Below are 24,097 nucleotides of genomic sequence, written 5' to 3' on the forward strand. Positions count from 1 at the left end.
AAGTCCAAAATTGCATTTTTTTCGCCAATTTGACTTATATACATGCATCTTATGCGTCATGTTTTTTTCATCATAACCAAGTGATTTCCTACTGATTTGAGAAACTAATTCAAAAAGTAGTGAACAACCTTAACAATCAAATCCACCTAAAATCTTAAGATATAATTTCTTTAACTCTTAACTCCTATCTAGTAAAGAAAAAATCCGTATTATAGCATTTAATTGGTAAGTGTATTATATATATGAATTCTATAACATAAAATGCAATCGTGTTTATCTGGAAAAAAAATTCAAGGACGTCAAGCAATATGTATTATTTTGAAATCGCATTCATTCCCCCCTCCCATAATTACAAGAAATTTAGAAATAGGCTTGTATTAGAAGCAGCAGCAATTTTTTTTTTAATAAGGCGTATCTCTACGTAACGTTGAAAGACTATTCATAGGCCTCTTTTTTTTTAACTATGTTGTATATGTTTAGCTAAAAGGGCTTTTATTTTAATACTCTAGGGATATAGTAATATGACCTTTACCTAGATCAGGATTAAATAATTAATCCACGACGCCTGAGCTACAAAACCATGTTTACTGTCCAGACAGTTTTCTTCTACGCCTTAAAATTGACGTTTAAGAGTTATGTTTTAAGTCGTAATGCTACATTTATTTTCTCCTTCATTTCTCCAACGTAAGGATTAGAAATCCCAAGACATGAATGATGTAACAAGACGTATCTTTTGGAAGGACAAAACGTGCTTTTCTTTTGAGCCATGAAATATTTATTTTAAACAGTCCCCATTGAAACTTCATTAGTTAGATTTTCCTTTCTGTTCATGTCAAAAAATTAAATTATGTTTAATATATTTATGTTTTTCGCCTTCCTTAAAAGTGTTTAGCTAGCTCTTCAGACATAATTTGCCTGCCAGTACAGGATGACAAGAGGAATCCTTTCTTTTTAAATTAAAGACACCATACGAGACGTTTCTCAGATTTCCATGAAAATGTATGCTTTTTTTTTATTTCTATCCAAACCTGTTGATGCCAAAAAATTCAGAATACATTACCAGATTATTATTTGGAGTTATAATAGCTTGAATTTTCCTTATTTAAGCGTGTGAAAAGCCATTGAAAGCGTTTAACTAAATTAGTAGTATTTAAATTTTTAGACGTTTCACGTGACCCCGTCTATTAGTTTACTGTCATCCGAAGTCTCAAACCGGAAGGCACGCGTAGAACACATGAATTGAGTCTACGCGTAAGAAAATGGTGCAGAAATTTTTCATGCATATCAGTAAAAATATATATCATAAAAACACGCATTAAATTTTTTTTAAGTCCTCTATATGTATGTATAAACCAAAATATGTAAAGAAAATAATCAAATAGCTTAATTGATCAAAATATTCTTGTTCGGTTCAATAGTTGTAGTGATTTGTGGAATGAGTGACGTAACTGAATGCACAACGCCGTCGACAAATCAGTTGGTGGACCAGCTCATTGATCAATGAAAGAGGATGAAGGTTGACTCGAAAGTTCCGAAAGGCAATGTGCCATATTTGAAAAGTTGTGAATTTTATTTTAACAATCTATCACCTGAAAAATGCCGAACTTCATGCGCGAGCCGAGGTTAAAATCTGGACGGGTTATACACAGATGTCTTACATATTAAATTCATTGGCTTCAAGTCTACTTGCGGTATGACTGCTATTCATCTCTTAATTTTGTACATAGAAAATAAAAACAAGTCTGAATTTGCCTTCTCATTCATTAACTATGAAGTTAATTAAACTGAATTTAAATTTTGAACAATGCATTGTTAGCAGAATCTATTAGATTATACATTTTGGGTGACCAATAGATCAAATTATATATACAATTTTATTGATTGAAGAACCAAGTTAAATGTTAATGTTCATGTTTTCCGGCTTAGTTGGAATATATAATCATGTATTTTTTTTTAATTTTAAGAGACATAAGTTTACACTTTTTTCTATACTTATAACGGACAAAACCAGTCATATTCATGATTAAAAGAATTTTTTTCATCAATATCTCAATGTCTCTCATCAGAAACTAAGTCGATCTTTCTCCCATCGGTAAATATCTCGCACTAATATTAGACCTATGAATTCAGAGATAATGCATGGTTGTTATGTTTTAAACTTTTTATTTACCGTGTGGTAGTACATGTAAAAAGAATAGTACTTTTCTCAATTTTTAAGAAGATAAAAACTACTAGTTTTTATCGTAGTTTTAAAATCTGATTTACAAATCCTTTATTGTAGCCCTTCGAAAAAATTGAATTTAAATCGCTTTCGAAATTAATTTCATTTTTTCCAAGACACGCATGAAAATGTGCGCTTAATAGACGAGAGTGTATTGAAAGGACACATGCAAATCCCTGAAATGACAATGTACTACAACATTTGTTAATTTTGCTGTAAATAACGTTAACTTTTCATACATTAGAAATTTTAAAATCAAATAATTCTGAATTAATAGCTAAAATAAACAATTTACAATTATCATACAATAATTTTTGCTTTAGCAATTGTCAGTAAAACCAACTGACTTATCTCTGTACATTTATCAATTAATATCTTAAATATTTTGTTGGATTTTTAACGACATATATAACAGTCAATCAGGAAAGGTTTACCCCAAAACATGACGCGATTCATCACTTTTGGTCTCCATTTTCTAGTTTTATCGATTTGAAAACCAGTTGATTGAATTCGGAATATGATTTTTAATGAAAAGGACAGTCGATCGTAATTCGTGTAGATGATGCACGAGTTCACACAAAAAAGTAGTAAGTGGCGAACGAATTTATTTTTACCTATTAATTTAATATGAATCGCGCCGCAAGAAAATCGTGACAGATAAGTCGGTCTAAAAAATCAAAATGGCTACCGTGACGAACTTTCTTATTGTTATAGTACTTGGAATAATCTTATTGTAAAAAGAAATATTTCTAACGTTTGGTGCCTGTGTTTATTATCGGTATGCAATGTTAACTTTGTTCGGTAATTCAGCAGTTTGAGAGTTTTCGGAGTTTTCATAAACCTTGTAACAGATCCGTCCGACTTGTGGATTTTCCCTTGGATCACAAAATTAAATAAATCTAATAATTTAAATTATCTACATAAATATACATGTAGTTGTTTTAATTTCCCCGGTTAGTTGTAGTTTTTAAAAATTTTCCCTGGGGTCTTATTTTACATAAAATACCGTTGTGTCAATTTTCTACATTTATGAAGAACAGTCCCGGCTGGGATTTAGTAAAATTTAGACAAAGTATCAGCTAACTGTAAAAAGCCGAATTTTAACATACTAGGTTGAAACAACTAAATCAGACTCATAATTTTTGGAACATATTCGAGGAAAATGTAGACAACTATAAATTCAAACTTTCAAGACCCCGTCTTTCAGTACTCTCAGTACTTTGATTTTTATTGAAACCATATATCCAAAAAGGAAAGTATAATATAAGATGAACTACAATTTTCATACTGTGAAAAAATAAAAATTAATGGAAGATAAGTATCGTCATACCTGAAAAATTATTTATATTAAATTTTCATAATAATTGACCCTATTTAATTCGTACAAGAAATGTGTTGGTTTTGTGTTGAAGGATAAAAAAAAACCTTATGTAAGAATATATGCAAAATTTTATTTAAAACAACTCTCATAAGTAATGTCAAAGTCCAATAAGCACCGATGATGTCGTTTTGGTTATCACATATTTTCAATGAGCATTGAAGTCATTTTTTATAAATCACATGTCTCTATATCTGTTGCCGAGAAGAGATACTATATGTTGCATATCCCGTGCCACCAAATAGTGATAAAGATGGCGACTGGCGGCGGACATCTCCTTGTACGCCTCCGGAACAATCGAAGGAGTTTCTAATGGAGGGATAACACCGTTACGATTAACTAAAATACTGTAAAATTCGCAAATGAGATTTTCAAGAACACTATAAAGTCCATTTACAAATGAGATGTATAACTGCCGGTCGGAATCTTTCTCAATGAGATACATGTGTTCCACAAAAGGCCAGACTGTGAGTAGAATATGATAGTCTTTGAGAAGTTGTTCGTCCACGTCCTTCGAAGTAGTAAAAGCAAAATATTAATTTTATATTATAAAATATTGAAATATTTTGTATTATGATATATATTATAAAATATGTTTTTATAATAAATTTGTCAACCTTCATGACTTGCTTTTAAATCATGTGAACCGTTGAGAAATATTACAGGTGTTGTACTTAGTCATTTAGAAATGCTAATCGTATACTCACTCCCTCTGCAGGTTGTAAATCAAGATCAGGGAAACCATCTAAACTCTCCGATGATGTTACCGCCTCGAGCAAATGTTGGTCACCTCTCAATCCCCTCTCATTCTACAGAAATTAATTGAAACAACTGTCTTATCTTTGTGGATGTTTAAGATTTTTAATAAAACAGAGAAAGTCTTGCATTTCTTAATATGTTAAAGAATAAAATGTCGTGAAATTGACTGTTTTCCGAAACCGAAACCATTTTGTTACACATTTCTTAACATCAATCATCAACATTTATTATCATTTAAAGTTTTTTTTTTCATTTGAGATTGGTTTCTTATTTTTATGTGAAACATTGAGGTTGTGAAAAGAAAGATTTAAATTGTAAAATATGATATAAAAGTGCTGTTAAACACTTTAAATATATGTCAAGGGAACTCCAGGAGACATTAAGACAACGTCAGTACCTTACAGGACTGAAACTTATGACTTTAAGTTGGTTAAATACAACAAGAAAGAATAGAATCTGAGCAGTATTGAGACAACTGCCAAGAACTTTTCAAAGACTAATAGTGAACATCTGGATATTCTTAGGTATTACCTGAACGTTTACAATTGCAAGTTAGAAAAACAACAAAATGAATTCATGGTAACGGTGTTTTTTAAGTAAACGTTCACGTACAGATATATAAAAGGAGTGAAAAATTCTACTAGTATTAAGCCTAAGAATGAAATGTTAAACTTTTCTTTTCTAAATAAAAAATTCTTAAACTGAAATCCTAATACGAAAATCTTATAGATTAAAATTATAGAGAAAAGTATGCCATTGTTGGAAAAAAAATACAACTTATAAAATAATCAATATAATACTGTATTCTTGGTTATTTTCGCCCCTGTGCTTTTCGCTATTCTTCACTTGCAAACGTTTTCGCTCCGTCTTAAATTCACCCGGACAAAGTTGGGTTTAAAGAGAGATAATTTGAGCCATTGAAAATCGACCAGGCTTTAAATCGCCCGTTGAACGAGTGTTAGAGGGGCGAAAATAAAACGGGGGCGAATATTTCCCTTTATACAGTAGACCACTTATGCTTCAGTTGAAATGACTTTCCGTAATAAATAGAAGTACTTACAAGGATACTGATAAATTCTCCTAAATTTCTGATGAAAAGTTGAAATTTCTGTAGCAGGCGAGGTATTGATTCTGTCAGAGTCTCTGAAGATGCTATTTGAAAAACATTACTTCTTTCATTACTACCAGCGCACATGTTGATTGGCACACAATTCGTGTTAAATATATTTATAATCATGAAAACGCCAACAAAGTAGGGGAAATCTGCAAAAAAAGAAAAAAAAAAGAAATAGTTTTAAATCATGATATAATTACAAATAATTTAACTCTTTATATTTTTATGATCCACGATGGCACAACACAAAAATCTTTTTTTAAGAATATGTTTAATTCAAATGATTTTGAAAGAAAATGTTTAAGAATTTGTTTTTAGAAGAATGAATTCTAACTGGATAAGAAACATATTTTCATTTCTATGAATTTCAAAGCAATACTTATTTTTCTAAAAATACTCATGTTTCAAAAGGTTCACCTTTCCTTTGCAGGAATACATCTACTGTACATACCTATCGATTTCATCTTTCAGGAAGACAATCTCTAGCTTTAAGACTGCTTTGCTCTGACAACTGACCAATTCGTTCTTCTCTTATATCCTGCATAAGCTCACACCCCCATTCTCCCAGGTGGCGTTCCTACAGACAACCGTCTACATTTCATTTCATTGCTTTTCCATCCTACATCCATTCTTCCTATCAAGTTTCCACCCATTTTGTTTCTTCTGCCCTGTAGAAAAAAAAGAATCCAATTTTGAAGTTCAAATATACAAGTAATAATCTCCTATCAGTCAGTTGTATTTTGAAGAGAAAAAAAAAACTGCATTAATATTTTAACTCCTTAGGGACACAATAACAAGAGTTTTATGATCATATCAAACTTTTTACAAGGGGATGAACATATTTAAAATAATCAATCGATCAACAATTACAAATGTGCGTAATTTTATAACAGAGATACGATACATGGATATGATAGAAAGCTAAGCTATGAATTGTGTTAATGGCAATCTTGCAACAAGACAAGACCTGCAACGGGTAAGGTGAAATTCAAGATTCTTATTTTATTTTAATTTGTTGCTTTACGACAAGTTTAAAACTTTGAATATCAAAAGACTTTATGTCAATGTATTGTCAAACAACCTGTTCTAAACTTAACGTGCAAAATTTCCCATTTGTCCTTTATTAGAAAAAATTATGTAATGAAAAACTAGCAAACTAATAAACAATATAGTGACTGCCCGATTGAATGCACCTATTGAACAAGGAAGATTTCCTGAAACTTTAGATTTTATAAAATAAGATTATTTGCTACTCAAATGAATGTATTAATTCAATGAAAACATATTCAAACACCAATAAATCCAGCCGTATGATTTTTATTGGTATAGTATGTGTCTGACAAATCGCAAGTTTTATCAAATGGTCCGGTAAGATTAAAAATTGGTAACATTGCGTACCTCCATAGATAAAACAAGTGTCTTATCTTTTATTAACTTTAATGTATACTTGACATTGTCGGACTCGTGCCTTTGTAAAATGTCGGCAAAAGTCGTAATTTTTCTTGTGATTATTTATGCAGCAGATGAAGTGAGTTCGACTGTTTTCAAGGACTGTGGTAAGGTTTTTTTTATACAAAGAATTCAAAATATAAAAAATATATATGTATAATGTTTAAGAACTTATATCAATCTAGTTCTACGAAGGGAAATTTGTTATTTTGGTTGCATTATATTAATAACATATTGTATGTTTTAGAATAATTTGCCATCTCAATTAATCATGATTAACTACACCATCCCTTTCAAAAACTGTTCATTTGTGATTAATTCAATTGGTTTACGAAAAGACAATTGTTTAGTTTTTTCAGTTTTACGGTGTATAAGACCTCGATCTTCATTGTTTGTCTTTATTAAGTGGGGAAAGAATTTGACAATTAGATGTCGATATACATTCAGATCATAATTACTTAACAGTATTTTAAAAAGTGAGGGGAAAAACATATGCTCAAAGTTAGTCTTTTGTAACAGTGTGTATTTATTTATTTACAAGTCGTAATTATTATAAGATTTTGAGTACATGTATTTGTATTCCTAAACTGTCTTTAAAAAGATAATTAATAAAAGGTGACGCATTAACATTTTTCTTCTATCATCATTGTTCGTGGGAGACGACCGATGTTCGTGGCTTTTGTGGGTAGCCCTTGCCCACGAATTTACATCCCCACGAACGTATATATACAAGCATTTGTTTAATATTTATTTACAAAATATAACTTGCTACCAACAAATTACGTCCCCACGAACCAGAAAATGTTTGGCTACTCACGAACATTGACCCCCCCCCCCCCATTGACCCCCCCCCCTCCCCCCCACGAATAAAAATGATTCTACGATAAGTTTACTTTTCTGCAATTTAATGTCAATCCTAAGGTCTAATGGCATTATGTCTACACGATATAGCAAAAAGGTAAACTATACAGAATGAATGAAAAAATTACTTAATTTTTTTCGTATAAACAGTTTTTAACACTTTACGTTTTATTAAAAAATATATATGAGGGGTGGTGTTTTTTTTTTTAGCAAAAAGTGTACCAACACAGTTTATCCTTACACATATTCAATTGATCCCTTGGATATTAAGAACAGACAAAATCAAGCAAAGAGGTTGAATATTTGTGTCATTTTGAATGCCAATAATGTTTGATAAAGTTATCACTATGTGTAATGAAGTCACGTTTGATAATTTTCCAAAGATCCAAGATTTCAAATAACTAAAGGGATTTGGTCGTATATCTGCAAATTACACGAATATTCAAAAATATATTACTATTTCATTTTGAATCTGATGCTATAAAACAAATCAGATGAACTTTCTTTTTACTGTGGCAAAATGTTTACATTATTTACCCAACAAAATGTTTTTCTTATAGATCTTTGGTTTTTTATATTAAATAGCATTTTGTAAATAAAACTAGTAATAATGACTAACAAGCGAAAAGCAAAACGAAAAACTATCGATTTAGACGTTATCATTTTTAAGATAAGTAATAGTTTTCTCGGATAATTTATGACAAACATAAATTACCTTAGTATTAACTAATAATGAAATGAATGACGTGATTTCGTTTTTAATCTTTTAATCTTTTAAAGCCGTTTGATTAATTATTTATCAGTTTGTTTTGAATAATTTTTATGTAGCGAAGGCGGTTTCTGATTTAATACATAGATAATAGAGGATTGTGTTCTGAGACAAGACTGCATACCAACCCATTAGTGAAAGTGATCCTCGAGGGTCCAAATAACGTGCACCACTGTGCACTTTTTGGCCAGAAAATAAATATGAAACTTTACTGCGCCATTGTTATCCTTTGAGATTACTTATCTACAAAGAGATTGACTGTTTTGAAGCAGACTCGAAGATTCTGAAATCAATAAACGCTTCGTGTCACATTTTAAAATGTACACAAAAATCAAACATTGAGTATTAATTTGTGTCATGCTGACCTTATAGACGAGCTGGGGTTCGCTGAGGACAATTTGCAAATTTATTGCAAATGTCCACCATTTTTTTTTTGACACTGATGATTTTGTCGTATAATTACCACTCTTTCATCTTCTCAAGAAACAAACGAATTCAACAAAATCTTTGTAGGTAGAGTGGCCTTCAAAAGTTTTAAAACGAAGGGATATAGACCCCTTCACGCGAAAATATTAAGAAAAATGATATTAGAAAATTTAATGATCATTTATTACTTAAACTTTATATAAAGTTTCTCATTTGTATGTATGCCTTACGTTATTGCAAACCATCATATTAAAATAATGGGTTATGATTGTACTCTACTCTATTGGAGTTTAAAAAACAATGTATTATTGAAAAAATTATTTCTGAATTCATATGGGAAGATTGGGTAGGGGAGACAATCAATTTGAAATAGAAATATATATATCTTTAAAAAGTGGGAACAAAATGAACAATTTAATTTTTGAAATCGATATGAAACAATAAACTTGAAGGAATGGTTTATTCATACTACAACGCCCGAGGGTCATAGAAAGTTAAACTACGTAGAACGGATTTCAAATTGTGCAATAATGAGCAAAAAGGATATTCCGAAGAAAAAAGACAGAGGCTGATATTTTTGGTAAAGATTTTAATGCAAACTTGTTTAATCTTTTTTTCTGTTTACAATATAGATCCTCTGATTAAAGAAGGAGGGAGTTGTGGGGCTCATGTAAGAAGGGGAATTATAAAAAAAAAAAAAAAAGGATTGAAGAAACTTATTGTGCTAAAGTTTCAAAACTGAGCATCAGTAAGTCAAACATACTCAAATAGGGTATCAAATTTTAGTACTTAAAGAAAAATTTTCCAAAGAAATTTGAAATTAAAACTTGGTAATTGAAATTGAGCGATGCTTAACTGGTAGGAATGAAAGACCAAAAGAAAGGGTGAGGGAAAGGGAAAATATGATAATGGTATAAATGTACATAGAAGTAGAAGACAAGTATATGAAGAAAAAAATCAAATGTTGTTTCATTAAGGCTTCATAATCTGTGAATTCGATTTTAAGGTAGGCTATATGTAAGATGCTTATTGTGAGCTATTAAGTGAAATATGAGAGAAGATAAAGATACAGGATAAAACATCTTTTAACAGTATTTGATATGTCCCCCTCCAGTTACACGTATGTTTTACAAATTCAGCGTCTAAAACTCCACGATAGCTTTATTACAAAGTACCTTTCTTTGCCTTTGTAAACTATTGCTTGCATTGTTAATAAAAACATTAGCTATATTTTTGATAAGAAATATATGAAATTTGCAGTCATTTGATACGAAAGAATACAGAAATGGTCAATGGTGCAGAAGAATAGACAAATGGTGTTTTTTTTTTAAATTTTTCATTATATACACTGTAAATATTTAATCTGTCACCAAAGACGACACAAGAGTAATTCACGTTATATGTATACACATTTTCAGGTTCCGTTTCGGGGAAAATTTTATCCGTGGATGTATCGGGCTGTACGACAGAGCCCTGCATTTTTTACTCTGGCACAAACGAGACACTTACCGCAAATTTTACATCAAGTAAGTTTCTTCTTTTCTAGAATGCAGCAAGTGTAAAATATTTACAAAAAAGGGTTTAAATTTAGTCAATTCACTAAGATAAAATCTTTTCTTCGTAAATTCAACGATTTGTATATAATATAATTATGTTTTCAGCAGATCCAAAATTCAAATCCAAACAAATGATACAAATACTTTTTATGAGTTTTTGAAATACTTTATTTTTCAGATGTGGTATCTAACAAGCCAACAACTGTTATAACAGGAATCATTTCGAATCTTCCCGTTCCTTTTCCCGCAGAGAAGGATACATGTGCCCATCAAACACAGTGCCCTATACAAGCAGGAAAGCAAAGTGTTTTTACGATTACACTACCTGTTCTTAAATCATATCCTCACGTAAGTTATGGCATGTTGCCAGTCATGGATTTACAATGTTGCTTTAATTTGCAGAATGTATTGAAACTTACTCCGTAAATTTAAAATTAACAATATGTCTTGTTTTTATTATACTCCCACTTTCTAAAGAAATCTTGGGTATATTTTTGTTACCCTTGTCCGTCTGTCCGTAACGTTTAACATGGTGCAATTGACGTTTCTTTACAAAAAGATATGGTTCCCAGAACTCCTCTTACAATATATGCAGTAGCGACTACATACCGGTATGTAATTTTTTGGGTTATGTTAGCGGATGTCCTATAGTTGTTCAATAAAGTCCTAAACATTTAAATTTCATCCTTGGAGTCAACAGAAAATTGACAGTTAACACTTTACAAAAACCTATTTCCCAGAACTCCTCCTATGATTTGATGAATAGCCACATTATATCTATGGATAGATAAGGGCTGTCGTATAGATGTGCATTAAGGTTAAAAATATCTAAATTTTATCCTGGTAGTCAAATAGTAGTCGAAAATAAACGTTTATCCCTCCTTTAACTGTATATATAATGACGAGAACTTTTTATTCAGATAAGAAAACCTTTCAAATATATTTTTCATTGTCAAATGATCTATTTAAACTTTTTTATGTGCCACAGGTTGTTGATAACAATTGGCCTGATAAACATTTTTGATTAAAAAAATATGCGGTTATATATTGATAGATCCTTTCAATTCCGTAAATTTAATACTTTGTTATTTGCTTCAATGCGTTATAACTTATGGTGTAATTTAATTAACATTAGACCTGTAAAACCGCTCCTCCACGGTAAATTACGCTTGAATAGCTTATCGTACAGCAGGCATGTTCACAAAGCTATCTTAGAACTGCGGTGTGTTCTAAGTACATTTTTAAGTACATTTTATTTATTTTACATGTTTTCTATCATGTACGTTCATTTTAACATAAATATGGGCAAATAGAACCGAACTCTCACCCCTTTCCCCGTTGCTACATTTGCATTAAAAAAAATTTAATTTTTTGTAGATAAGCCTTTTGGTGAAAGGTGAAGTTCGTGACGACAATGGAAAGGATATCATGTGTTTTGTGTTCCCTGCACAAATAAAGCCGAAAGACTGAATGTATTCATCTTTTAGCTTGTTAATTTAATATCCTTTAATTACCACATTGAAGGGATAGTGACCAATTGCTAGGAATTTTAAAGTTAATAATTTTACTTTTAATTTTTTCCCCCTTTTTTATTTAAACCAATATGAGCTGCAATTTTCATGCTGAATTTTTTAAATGAAAATGTTATTTTCTACTAAAATAACAAAAGTATCTTGGTTTTTAAATTTCTTTTAGCCATTTTTTGTGGGGAAAAGTCGTTAAGAAGCCTTAATTAAGCATAATTGAATTATTGTCGTCCTGCACAGAAATTTAAATGCTATTTATTCCTTACAAGAGAAATCTTTCTTCTGACAAAAAATAATGATTTTTTCAAATCTTAACTTACTTAAGTTACATGCAGACTATGATATCAAAGTTTCTTAGAAGTTATTGTGACGTCTTATTAGTCTCATTCAAACACATGTTTGAATGCATCACCTTGATTTGATAGAGAGAGCGTCTGTGAATGAAGAAGACTAATTTTGTATATATTGTTTAAAGATTAGATAGAATGTAACAATACGATAATTGGTATTGGAGTTGTGTATGCATTTTCAAAAACATTTTCAATACGAATAGAATTCAAAATTACTCTCCCTTCCTGAGTAACGGGTTAGGTAATCACACTTGTATTTCAAGGTAGTACGCAACAGGTATTCCAAAATATTCCTATAATTCAATGTTTCTTGAAATTCTTATAATTTGTAAAATGGCATCAAATCTGTGAATATTTCAAATTAAAACGAAAACTGGCGACACAATTTTTGCTCACATCGCCATAAACCTGCCATGTAAATCTCTTTAAGTGGACTCAGTCTGTTAAATGAAAGAGTCAATGTTAAATTAGCAATTTCAAAATGTTCTTTTAATTCAAAGATACAACACGTTTTTTCTGTTAAATAATGAAATTTTCGTCTCAATTTTTTGAGATTTTAACATATTTGACGGAAGTAAAAATAGATAATGTCATCATATTTCACCTAATGATAATATCTTAAAATTTAATGTGCACAAAGTCTTAGGACTAGCAATGGTTATGACCTGATATCAACCCTTTGCTATACAAGGAACACATGATACAAATTCTTTTAAGATATAGAAGGCTAAATGCCACAAAGATTAAATAACTCCCATTCAAATGGAGCTTTCGAACTCTTTCATATATATCGGGGGGGGGGGGGGGGGTTCTTCAATAAGTTAATGTTAGGTAAGTGTTTTTACTATTTTCTTCAGAAAAGAAGACTGTACTCTAAGGAAGAAGTATGTAATTTCATTGCGTTTTTGAGAAACTGTTTCGGCTTGGTAGATATTGTGCTTCTTGGGAAGCTAAATCATTGGATTGACCTAAATAACAGCAATAATCCTTTAATACTTCATCAGAGTTACAGTTCTTTTAATGGTAATAAGTGCTGCAAGCGTTGTTGTGATTTAATGGCTCATAGGATTCCATTTGATAACGTTCAGATGTATTTAAGAAACTCACTAAACCAGGAATATATTTACTTAAATCTTTTGTCGAGCACCTTGTATAGAAACAAATCCAATAACTTTTTACTGATATTTTGAATCTTTCTACCTAAAATAAAGTAATAATGTTCTAGTAATTATTTTTAGTCTGTATTGTTATATTATATTTATTCTGGGTTTCAAATAGTAATAATTATTTAAAGTTTATCTTTTTTTTAAATGATATTCATTTCGACTCAACAAGCTAATGAAAAAAAAACTAATGTTACACTTGACACCATTGATTTTCCCGTAAAAATCACATCAATCAGTACAAATTTATATGTGAAACTGAATAGATAAGTTTAAAAAAATCTCTGCTACAAAATGCCCAAAAGTTTGGGTTTTTTTATCTTCAAATGTACACGATATAAAATCATTTATTTGAATGCCTCGTGCGGTTCTCATATGCTAAAAAATTGATGATCAACATAATTCTGATATAAAGAAAAGATCACATACTGTTTATAAAATATTATATTTCATTATTAGAAAATAAAATTATAATTATTTACTATATGAAACAATGATATATGTTAAGAAGAGAATATATACAACATTCAATAACAAATTAAAGGGAAGCGGGCCTTCTTTTTTTCCTAGGAAACTTACGTTTAAATGTCAGTTACATGTACCACTTAAAACACAAAGATACAGCAGATATGATAACTTTTATATTTAAAACTCTTGCATGTTCATCCATTTTTTTTAGTAAAAAGAAAATGAAGTTATTGTAAAGTTATGAAGAATGAAGTTACTAGTGATATCTATAAATGATGAAAAAATACTCTATAGTAAAATTTTCTTTACCATATTTTCGAAAATGACATTGATTGAAGCAATTGTTATCAAGGTATCAAAATTCAATTTCCTTTCACATCGAAGACTGAAAATATTGAAAAAACTTTAAGTAGTCCGTGAGTGTTTCAAGATTGTACCTGTTTTTATGAACTGGCAGCTATGTGAGCTGCTGCAACACTCTATAGTCCTCAAATGCATGATGAGCATTTTGATTTTGCAAAATGCTAGAAACCGAATTTCATACATAAACTTTCAACGTCCTAAAAAAAACTCTCTCAAGAAGACCAAAGTGTCACATAATTCACATTTCCTAAAGTAAGTTACCTTTCCTATCAGAGTATCTACGAACCATAAGTAGAAGGCCTCCAATTCACAAAAAGACATCAATTTGATTTTACGAAGAATATTTTGGTGGTGGCGTCTCATGTTAAATATACACAATATGTATAATGTTTTTATCTCATTTTACCCGTTCCTTTTTTCTTGTTTTCTGTTGACCACTTTGTTTCTGCTTGTATATATGGGTTCTTTAACCCCCACTAATATTGCAACATTCTATGAGCCCAAAAGTGCACCTGTTCTTTACATATAACACTTGCTTCAGCGATATAGAGAGCCAATCACTTATCCTATATCTACCATCAAACCCTTTAATATTGTAGGAAAAGTACTTCTTGCGTAACAATATTACTGTAACATTGATGTTATTAAAATCTATTTTTTTTGCAAATAATAGATGGCGTACTTATGTAGAATGTATTTTTTTGTCTTGATTCTAGATCTTTTTTCGTCATGTTTTTTTTTTTATCATTTTTTGAATTATTGACATCGTTGTTAAGGTAAAGATCTAGCAAATGAAAGGTGTCTCAGGTTTATAAAATTCAAGATATAAATTATTTCAATGATGCTTCATAACAATAACTTTGGTTGATTCGGGACTTAATAATTTGGTAAACACGATGAAAGGGCATGTTTCAAGCTGCCACTTTCTGTGAAGTATGAAGAAAATAAGTAACAAATCTTTGTTTTGTTCATTTTTGACTGATAAAATATGTTTAGATTGCATTCAGACTGTCAAAAAGCGACACTTAACAAGCTGTCGTTTATCTAATCCATATTTTATAGAAAATGTGTTTAAGCACGGTACACCCTATCAAACAAGGCTATTGTTTTTTAAAAATATCTACCGTGAAAAATTACTTTGAGCTGAAGAAAAGAAGAATCAACATTGTCAACTCATGTATTTTTACTTCACAAATTTTATCGTCACTTCTTTGCACTTTTCTAGACATGCACTTACTTTCCAAATGACCTAAATATTTCAATCATGGCGCAGAAAAGTGTTACTTGTGACGTTGTTATCTAAACAAACATATCAGAGAAGAGAGGTACTCGGTCCTCACAACTGCAAATTTGAAGATACAAGGACACAGTGAGAACTTAAACAACAGTCCCTGGGGCCACATCGCTCACCTCGGCAAGAATAGCTATAACTGATTCAATCAGTTAAATCATATACTTTTTATGGTAAAAATATAGCTTTTTAATTGTTTCAGTGTTAATTGTGTAAACAATTTGGGAAATGAGGTGGTTTACACACAAGTTTCAGCTTATCTGGCCAAATTGTATTTTAAAGATAATCTTCTATATTTTCCTATGCTAAAAATTAGCCGTAATTGAGGCCTCACCTTACCCACAGGCATTATACTTATAACAAATTTAAATTTGCATCACCTAAGGATACTTACACACAAGTTTCTGCTCTTTGGGTTTTTGAGACATTTTTAATCAATTTTCCAATAATTATTAGCTACTTACCTTTGTAAGAGGCTATAACTTTACATTGTATTAAAGTTTTTTTTTTCTTATTTTGCTCATAATTTGCCCAGTTGTATTCAACAAGATGTTAAGTATGTAAAAAGTTTACAGACGGACAAATTGAACAGACAGACAGACAGTGGGTAATCTGATATCTAATTGATCATTTAGCTCAGATGAGCTAAAAAGGACCATCCGCGACTTACCAGCCCTCTTAAATATGCCAACACTATGTCAGATAATACGTCATTCATTACGTCACGACACTTTGGTCATTTCCATCTATCTAGGCTACATACGATTTATGTCTTAATCAAATACATGACATACTTTAAGGCTGCAAAAGTCAGGTACGAAATATGGAAGTTACGATGTTCTGATGTTACCTTTTGCTGCCAATGACCTTCAAAATTCAATCAACGCGCAAATTTCCAGATAACAGATCTCGACGTTGTTATCTATGCAAATATAGCGGCCAGTAATAGCACTCAATCTAAACAACGACAACATGCAAATACATGGAGGCAGCTAGAACTAAGACAAGGACATTTTCTTCTTATACAACTTGTAAGTGTTGATAACTGACATGATTAGTTCGTTTCTACTTTCCCATACTTTTTAATATCACTGAAAGCGGTATAATTCTTCTCGATTACAGGTATATACTGTTCGTTTTTCTTCGATACTGATTGTTGAAAAACACACGTGCTTGTAAGACTGTGTTTCGTATGCAGGCTATGATAAGATCACTTGATTAACATGAATGTGACAGGTGCATTCTGCATGGAAAGAAAATTACATATGTATCATTTTTCCATAATGCAATGATTTTCAAAAATTGTGTTTACAGTAAAAATATTGTCAAAGAAATGATATATTATGTCATTCTATCATTAGATTTATGTGTTTTTCATGTTTTCTGAGCATATTCAATGTATATTCCAACAAAATGTGCAAATAAGAACCAATGTATTACATTTACGTTTGGTAAAGAATAACATATTGTTTGTAATAAATTCTAATTTATAAAATAAGCTGCTGGCTATTGAAATGATGGAGAAGTGGCAGATATGTTTGAAAATGAAAGTCTCTGTATATGAATCAGCTATTTACTTTAAAACACTTTGAAATTAATTAGATAAATGATCAAAATTATTTCAAGAAACGTTTAAAATCTTATTTATCTTACACAGGACGAATTACAAGTATAAACTTAGTCCAACCAGCAATGGACGAAGAAAACATTGGAAATCCCGTGGATACAGGATGGTCATGGGTCATCCTGTTTGGTAGTCCCTCTTTAGTATTCCTTCAAAGTTTTTTTTTAAAAAGTTATTACTTTAGAAATGACCATACTCAGAGAAATTTGTTCCATTTTAATCACCTTTTAGTATCAAGAAATTGATTCAACAACTAAATTAAATTTTAAAGAAATCATGTTCCTCAAATCCTAAACTAATTCTTTCGCATTTGGAATCTGAAACCAAGCAACTGTCTCAAAAATATAAGAATGTTTAATTAAAACGATGTCAATCCTGAGTATGTATTAAACGTTTTTTGATAGTTCTTATAATATTTTTAAATTTGAAAGGTATTACTTGGTCAACTATGGCATAATAAATTGAAACCAAAAAATTTGAATCTGGATGTGTAAATGATTGATTCTGACTATTGTTTTCCTCAGTTGATACAACGTTAAATAAAACTTCATTTTATTAAATTGCAATCTGTTAATACCTGTTTCAAATCAACAATATACTTTTTAAAAAGGAATCTTAAACCATAATTGTAGTATAATATAAAGGCATGAACCAAAACTCTAGCTGAATGTATGATTAATAAGATTCGGAGATGGTTATATCAAAGATGAAAGTTATGAAAAGCATACAAATGAATGAAATAGTGATTGATTATTGGTCCATTTATTTTTACAGCTTCTGCATCGATATCGTTCTTACATATCGGATCTCTCAAAGCCTTTGGACTGTTTTTTGTTGAATTTCTAGAGATGTTTGACGCAAGCGTATCTGTAACATCACTTATAGTTTCCATCCAAAACGTGTTCTACGCTTTAATCGGTGAGCTTTCAACGTATAAGTTTAACATCCATATGCATGCACATTTTATTTTGATTTTACAAATTACGTTGACATTTCCTTTTGTAATGAAGTTCTTTTTGGATTTTGTGGGGGTGATAGCGAAAACGACAAACAGTAAAATAAACAAAACAAAATGAGTTTATTAATCAACAAAACAAATTAAAATAATAGAATATGAAGAGACTCGCACTCACAAACACACACCCTCACTCTCTCACTAAGAAAGAAAATATAACTTTAAAAAGTTAATCAATCAACACTGACAATGAAACAACAGTGAATTAATTTTTAACACATTCAATTGTCAGTATATATATGAAACAAATAAATGCTTTAAACGCTGGCTAAATATAGCTATAACAGTATGTAAAGGACTAAACCAACAAATCAAAATTACCAATACTGTTATATGTAATTTCACAGAAAAAGTAAACTGGAATGTTATCTGTAATTAAACAATCAACTTTTATCACTGGGTAATCTGATAAATTATTTAATCATTAAATAGAATTGAAAGTTTGGCTTCAAATAATTGCAAAAGCCACCCTAAAATAGTCACCACCGGGCCTCCATAGCACACAAAACACGTAAACAAAATATCCTGTCTCCAGTCCCGGACTCGAAGGTCCTTAACTGGAAAACTATCCACACAGGGTCTCCTAACCACAAACGTCCATCAAGCACGAGCTCCCATGCGTCCCACTTGCGTCACGCTCTGCTCCGTTAATGACTCTCGGTCCTAGTCCTGCCCCACATATGCTACGCTAAGCAAGCCTTCAACTGACGTTGCACCACTGACCCACCGGCTTTAACGATATAACTATCCCTGCACTGAAACAATAATTACCTATTCTAAAAACCTATAGACATATTCATTTATACAAGGAAAAAAACAAAGACCACACCCCCGTAAATATACCATGAAACTGACGAAATATATACTAAAACTTACCGGCTGGAGAAAAGCAAATGCTCAAACAGATTTACAGTAATTTATGGCTACCAGTCTACCAGACTAACTTCTGGAATTCGCCAAAATTAACAAACTGGAGGACGAATTCAACAACGTGGCCGCACACTTGACAAGCAGCCACAGCTCTAACTCACCAAACCGGTTAAACTAAAAATAGCCCTAATACCGAACACTCTCGATTGACAAATATGGAACACAACTTGGTCCAAAATTACAACTATATACACAAACAAATACAAAACTGAAATTAACTGAATTCAACTTCATCACACCTTTGTATTTAAATCAATGATTAAGTTGCAATCATTCTTTCAGCTTTGCCTGTACTGTCCATAGGGATACGATTTTTATCCTCAAGAAGCCTCTGTTTCATTGGTGCCATTCTGTGTACATCAGCCTACGCTATGAGTGTGTTCGCAATGAACGTTGAATTCTTGATATTCACTCTCAGCGTAGTATTCGGTAAGTTGGTTCGACTATTTAGTCTACACTGTCAGTCGTCTTGAAATCTATAATTCTACACTCTTTAATTGTTTCATGTTTTACTGTACAGAATAAAAGGGGGAAAACCCCATCCTCTCACTTGGTTTAAATATTATGCGATTTTTAATTGACGTAAACGTATTTTTTACTTGAAAATGAAAAAGATAACTTTTCCTTGTGTATGCGTTTTTAAGGTGGAATGCTTTTAAAAAAATATTTTATGGATCGTATAAATATTATTTATAGACCATGATTCTTTGATAAAAGAAAGTATTATGCCTCCATTTATTTTATACGAATTTTTTTTTGTATTTCTCATGAGAATCTCTGTTTTAGTTGGCAGTTACACACTGAAGACTTTAAAATTTGGTGTGAATAAATGAATGGTATCAATATCTAATAAATCATGTCCAGTAATATCAATTAGACGTTTTATTTTTGTTATAAAATTGTTATGAATATAAAAAAAATATTTTTTGTTCATATTTTTCAATCCTATTGATAAAATCTTTTCATGTTTTAGAAATGATACTTTAACTATCTTTAAAATAAAATTTTGGTGCAGCATTCCACCTTAAAGTGCAAATTATATGATGGTGGTTTCGTAGATAAAAGTAACATGCTTTTAATTTTTGTGTTTTGAAGGTTGTGGTTCGGGATTTTTATTTCCACCGACACTTGTGATTCTTGGTCGGTATTTTCGAAAGAGGAGGGGACTTGCAAATGGACTTTCAATGGCAAGTGCTTGTCTTGGAAGTTTAGCCTATCCTTTGTTTATACGATTTTGCATGGACGAATATGGAGTTCGTGGAGCCCTTCTTTTAATTTCTGGAATTTACATGCATATTTTCATTGCAGTTTGTTTATTGACTCCTCCAGAGCAATATCGTCCTAAAACCAAAGGCAAATTACAGGAAAAAGAAAATCTTTTGAATCCATTGGTTGTCGATACTTCAGTGAACGACAGTTCACTCTCATCTTCACTTCCAAATATTCGTGTTCCTCGAGAACCTGTGAGAAAGAGAAGAACTATGACAATCTCAGAGGATATAAATCCATCGAATTCCAATGATCGCAGAACTCTCAACTTTTCCAAATATCTCAGCAACATTAGTCTTATGTCAATATCAACAGTTGACATAAGCTTGCAAAAGTCAAACAATGTCAAGAAGAAGGATATGAAGTGGTACGAACATGTTAAGAACATGGATTTTTCTGTTCTTAAACAAACAGAATTTATATTATTTTTGGTTAGTTTTTGTTTCTCAGCTGTTCCTGCCATTTTTAATGTATTCTTGCCAGCTTTTGCGCGAGAGAGAGGCATAACAGACAACCAAATCTTAATTTTAGTTTGTATTATAGGTTTCATGGATTTTCTTGGTAGGGTTGTTTCTGGATTTCTATCAGACAATCCTCGAATTCGAACTTCCCATATCATTGTCGTTCCAATGTTTGCTATTGGAACCATTTCACAATTTGCGCGCTTTCTGAATTCGTTTAGCACGTTTAGTGCATTTGTTATTATATATGGATTTTTTGCCGGAACACCGTTTGCACTCTTTTCAGCAATGACGTCCAAAATAGTAGGAATCGAAAAGTTTCCCACTGCCTATGCATTTCTTATTTTAGCCCAAACATGTACCTTTGCGACAGTCATACCACTGTCAGGTAAGAAATGTAAATTTTTAAGATATAAAACCATTTTAAACGTTAATAACGAAAGAATATATACTTGTAAGTTTTGAGAGATAAATGTACAATTACTCTCATTTATTTTTAAGGATATCTGAGGGATGTTACGGGAAATTACAATGCTGCGTGCCACTTTATTGGAACAAATGCCTTTCTGTCCGTGATTTTGTTTTTGTTTGAACCTTTTGCGCAGAGGATTGACCAAAAAAGAAAACTTAATGTTCAGACCATTATTGTGAACAATGGTGATAGTGCAAAACATTGAGAAGAATCGTGTATAAAACAGAAAATGCTTTGTAATAATGTAATGTTAATTATGATATTTGCTTTGTAATAATGTAATGTTAATTATGCTATTTAATAGTTAGAACATAAATTTGTAAACAACAATTTTTTGTGTCAAAACATATATACAGATACATCATGTAGTGGTTTACTTTCTTATGTCATCGCTTGCACTTTCATGTGACAATAAAGGAAATTACTTTAAAATGTTAAAAAGGAATTCACTATTAAAGATAGTTATAAAATGAAATTTGTGGGTTTTTTTCTATTTTAAATGCATCCGAATCGTCAATAAAGCAAGTGGAATATTACGTATTATGAATGTAAATACAGTAAATATACACATTACAAATAAAAATAATGTTTCGGTAAATCCTTTAAAGAGATTAAGTTTGAATTGTATTCATATCGAAAGGTCATTGTTTGCCGAAGAAAATCACATTTATGATATTTTTAAAGTATTATTTAAAGAACAAATTGGTCACCATCTGTGGGAAAAAATTCATTGAAGCAAGAAAAAAATATGTATAAAAAGTTAAACAATTTCAATGATTATTTTCCTCATCCAATAACTTTCCTTTTTTCATTCTTAACTTGTAAAATCAATCGAAAAATCTAAAGACTATTTTTATAATTGAAATAATGAATAATTTGAAAGGATCAAAAATCATTTTATTTGGCTTCCAACCTCTAAAGATTATTGAAACCTAAAGCATTTTTTTAGAATTGTCTATTGACATTTGCATAATACGATTTTTTTCTTATTACTTATTATTAATAAATCCGAACTTGTGAAATCAATCGATGGTATCTACATGTTTATTTAAAATTTAGAATAAATAGAATTGCTTATTTTCTGCTTCCAGCTTAAAGCCAAGCTAATGTGTAATGTTCTGTCGACCAATAAATAGGTGGCACACATACAAGGGATGAAAATGATAGGTACATGTACGTGCCTCTTATCATTCTAACACTGATTATCGACGCAAAGGGAATACATGTGTATGCATATGTATCACATCATGTTTGCATGGTATATAATTACTGAATACGTATATACAATATTTGTGCAATTTGGTATAACTTACGCACCTGCCTGTTTTCATGGTGAGATAGGTAACTCTAAAAGATGTTTCATATTCAGACAGTTTAAATGTTTTTGGTTATTGCTCTTGGCAAATTGATCTGAAATATGTACATCAATTTTCAAATCGATTTTGATATTTGAACCATATTTCATCTTTTTAGCTAATGTATAAAATGTTTCCTAAATAACTTAGAGTGTTGTCATCTTTTAATCATACAATAAACATGATACAAATAGTACAATTGGATGGAAAGGGGGGGGGGGGCTTCTCACAACATTTGATGATCGACGTGTTCTTTACTTTAACAGTTTAAGAAAAATATGTTTAGATTAATTAGCCCTTCAATTTTTTGTGATATTATTAAACAAAAGGCCCATGGGCCACATCAGTAACCCGAGAAACACTATTTTAACCGGCCATATTCCAGGTGTTCTCACTGCTTCTATATGCCCATAATGATGGCGGCATGGCTAAACCTAAAATTCATCAATTTATCATTCATGGTTTTCGGATGAATAATAGTAGTGTTGTCTTCAACTTATTTCTATGTTTCTTTGAAGGGAACTTGGCCTTTACCCAATATTGCTTTGTTCAAAGTTTCGTGAAGTTTGGTCATTTAGTTCTGGCCTTGGGGTCATTGGAGCAATATTAGACTTATGCCAAAAATTTTACACTGTCTTAATGTGTCTTAATTGAAAAACCTTTAATTGTGTATTGATATAACCTTGTTGATAACAGATTTCGGTCGTCATTTTATGATAAAATATCATTTTAGACAGACTGGAATTTTGACTTAAGTCTGAAAATATGAAACGTTAAGGACAACAACGACGACAATGACAAAGTGATCGACGAAAGGTATGACAAATCTACCACAAAAAAAAAATTGTACATTGCGTGAGCTCTAATAAACAGTAAATTAAAGTTTTTTTAATGCACTCCCCTACCTTTTTCACATTGGGGAGTTTTGAAGTATTTCACCTTTGTTCTCGATCAATTTCCTTACCCCCTCCCCACTTTCCCCTCTGCTTTTAAAGATTTCCGTTGCTCTCTTGAACCCAATCCACGATATAATGAGTCTAACCTGAGATTTAGTCACAAAAAATATATATATATATATATATATATATATATATATATATATATATATATATATATATATATATATATATATATACATATATCACTCATACATGTACATAGGACAGTTTATTTGCCGAATGTACTCTTTTCATATTCATTTGTGTATCAAGACGCTTTGGGGACATGTATAGGCCTACCTCACTCTCTGTTAGTATTTAGGTTTATAAGTTATCAGC

General features: G+C 31.0%; 3 protein-coding genes across 5 annotated transcripts; 2 read left to right on the forward strand and 1 right to left on the reverse strand.

The window, feature by feature from the left end:
* Nucleotides 1-3,692: 3,692 nt before the first annotated feature.
* Nucleotides 3,693-6,038, reverse strand: LOC128179500 (uncharacterized). The gene is made up of 4 exons (XM_052846927.1): nt 5,924-6,038; nt 5,419-5,621; nt 4,307-4,408; nt 3,693-4,110 (listed from the first exon to the last, which is right to left on the reverse strand). The coding sequence occupies exons 1-4, from the start codon at nt 5,934-5,936 to the stop codon at nt 3,778-3,780; spliced, it is 651 nt and encodes a 216-aa protein (XP_052702887.1). The 5' UTR covers nt 5,937-6,038; the 3' UTR covers nt 3,693-3,777.
* An 832-nt stretch (nt 6,039-6,870) lies between these two features.
* On the forward strand, nt 6,871-12,004 carry LOC128181588 (NPC intracellular cholesterol transporter 2-like). The gene is made up of 4 exons (XM_052850045.1): nt 6,871-7,028; nt 10,396-10,503; nt 10,712-10,881; nt 11,911-12,004. The coding sequence occupies exons 1-4, from the start codon at nt 6,950-6,952 to the stop codon at nt 12,001-12,003; spliced, it is 450 nt and encodes a 149-aa protein (XP_052706005.1). The 5' UTR covers nt 6,871-6,949; the 3' UTR covers nt 12,004.
* Nucleotides 12,005-16,412: 4,408 nt separating this feature from the next.
* LOC128179351 (monocarboxylate transporter 13-like) lies at nt 16,413-21,979 on the forward strand. 3 transcript variants are annotated; one of them, XR_008243072.1, is made up of 7 exons: nt 16,413-16,725; nt 17,352-17,447; nt 18,093-18,236; nt 19,546-19,692; nt 20,359-20,963; nt 21,280-21,381; nt 21,495-21,525. XR_008243072.1 is itself a non-coding variant. In XM_052846759.1 (7 exons), exons 2-7 carry the CDS (start codon nt 17,387-17,389, stop codon nt 21,583-21,585), a joined length of 1,086 nt encoding a protein of 361 aa, XP_052702719.1. In that variant the 5' UTR covers nt 16,427-16,725; nt 17,352-17,386; the 3' UTR covers nt 21,586-21,979. The 3 variants fall into 3 exon arrangements, 2 of the variants coding, with proteins under 2 accessions (XP_052702719.1, XP_052702718.1); XM_052846759.1 differs by having other exon boundaries at nt 16,427-16,725; nt 20,359-20,899; nt 21,495-21,979; XM_052846758.1 differs by having other exon boundaries at nt 16,437-16,725; nt 20,359-21,381; nt 21,495-21,974.
* Nucleotides 21,980-24,097: the final 2,118 nt, after the last annotated feature.

Source organism: Crassostrea angulata, chromosome 4 (assembly GCF_025612915.1).
Source record: "Crassostrea angulata isolate pt1a10 chromosome 4, ASM2561291v2, whole genome shotgun sequence".
Taxonomy (NCBI): Eukaryota; Metazoa; Mollusca; class Bivalvia; order Ostreida; family Ostreidae; genus Magallana; species Magallana angulata.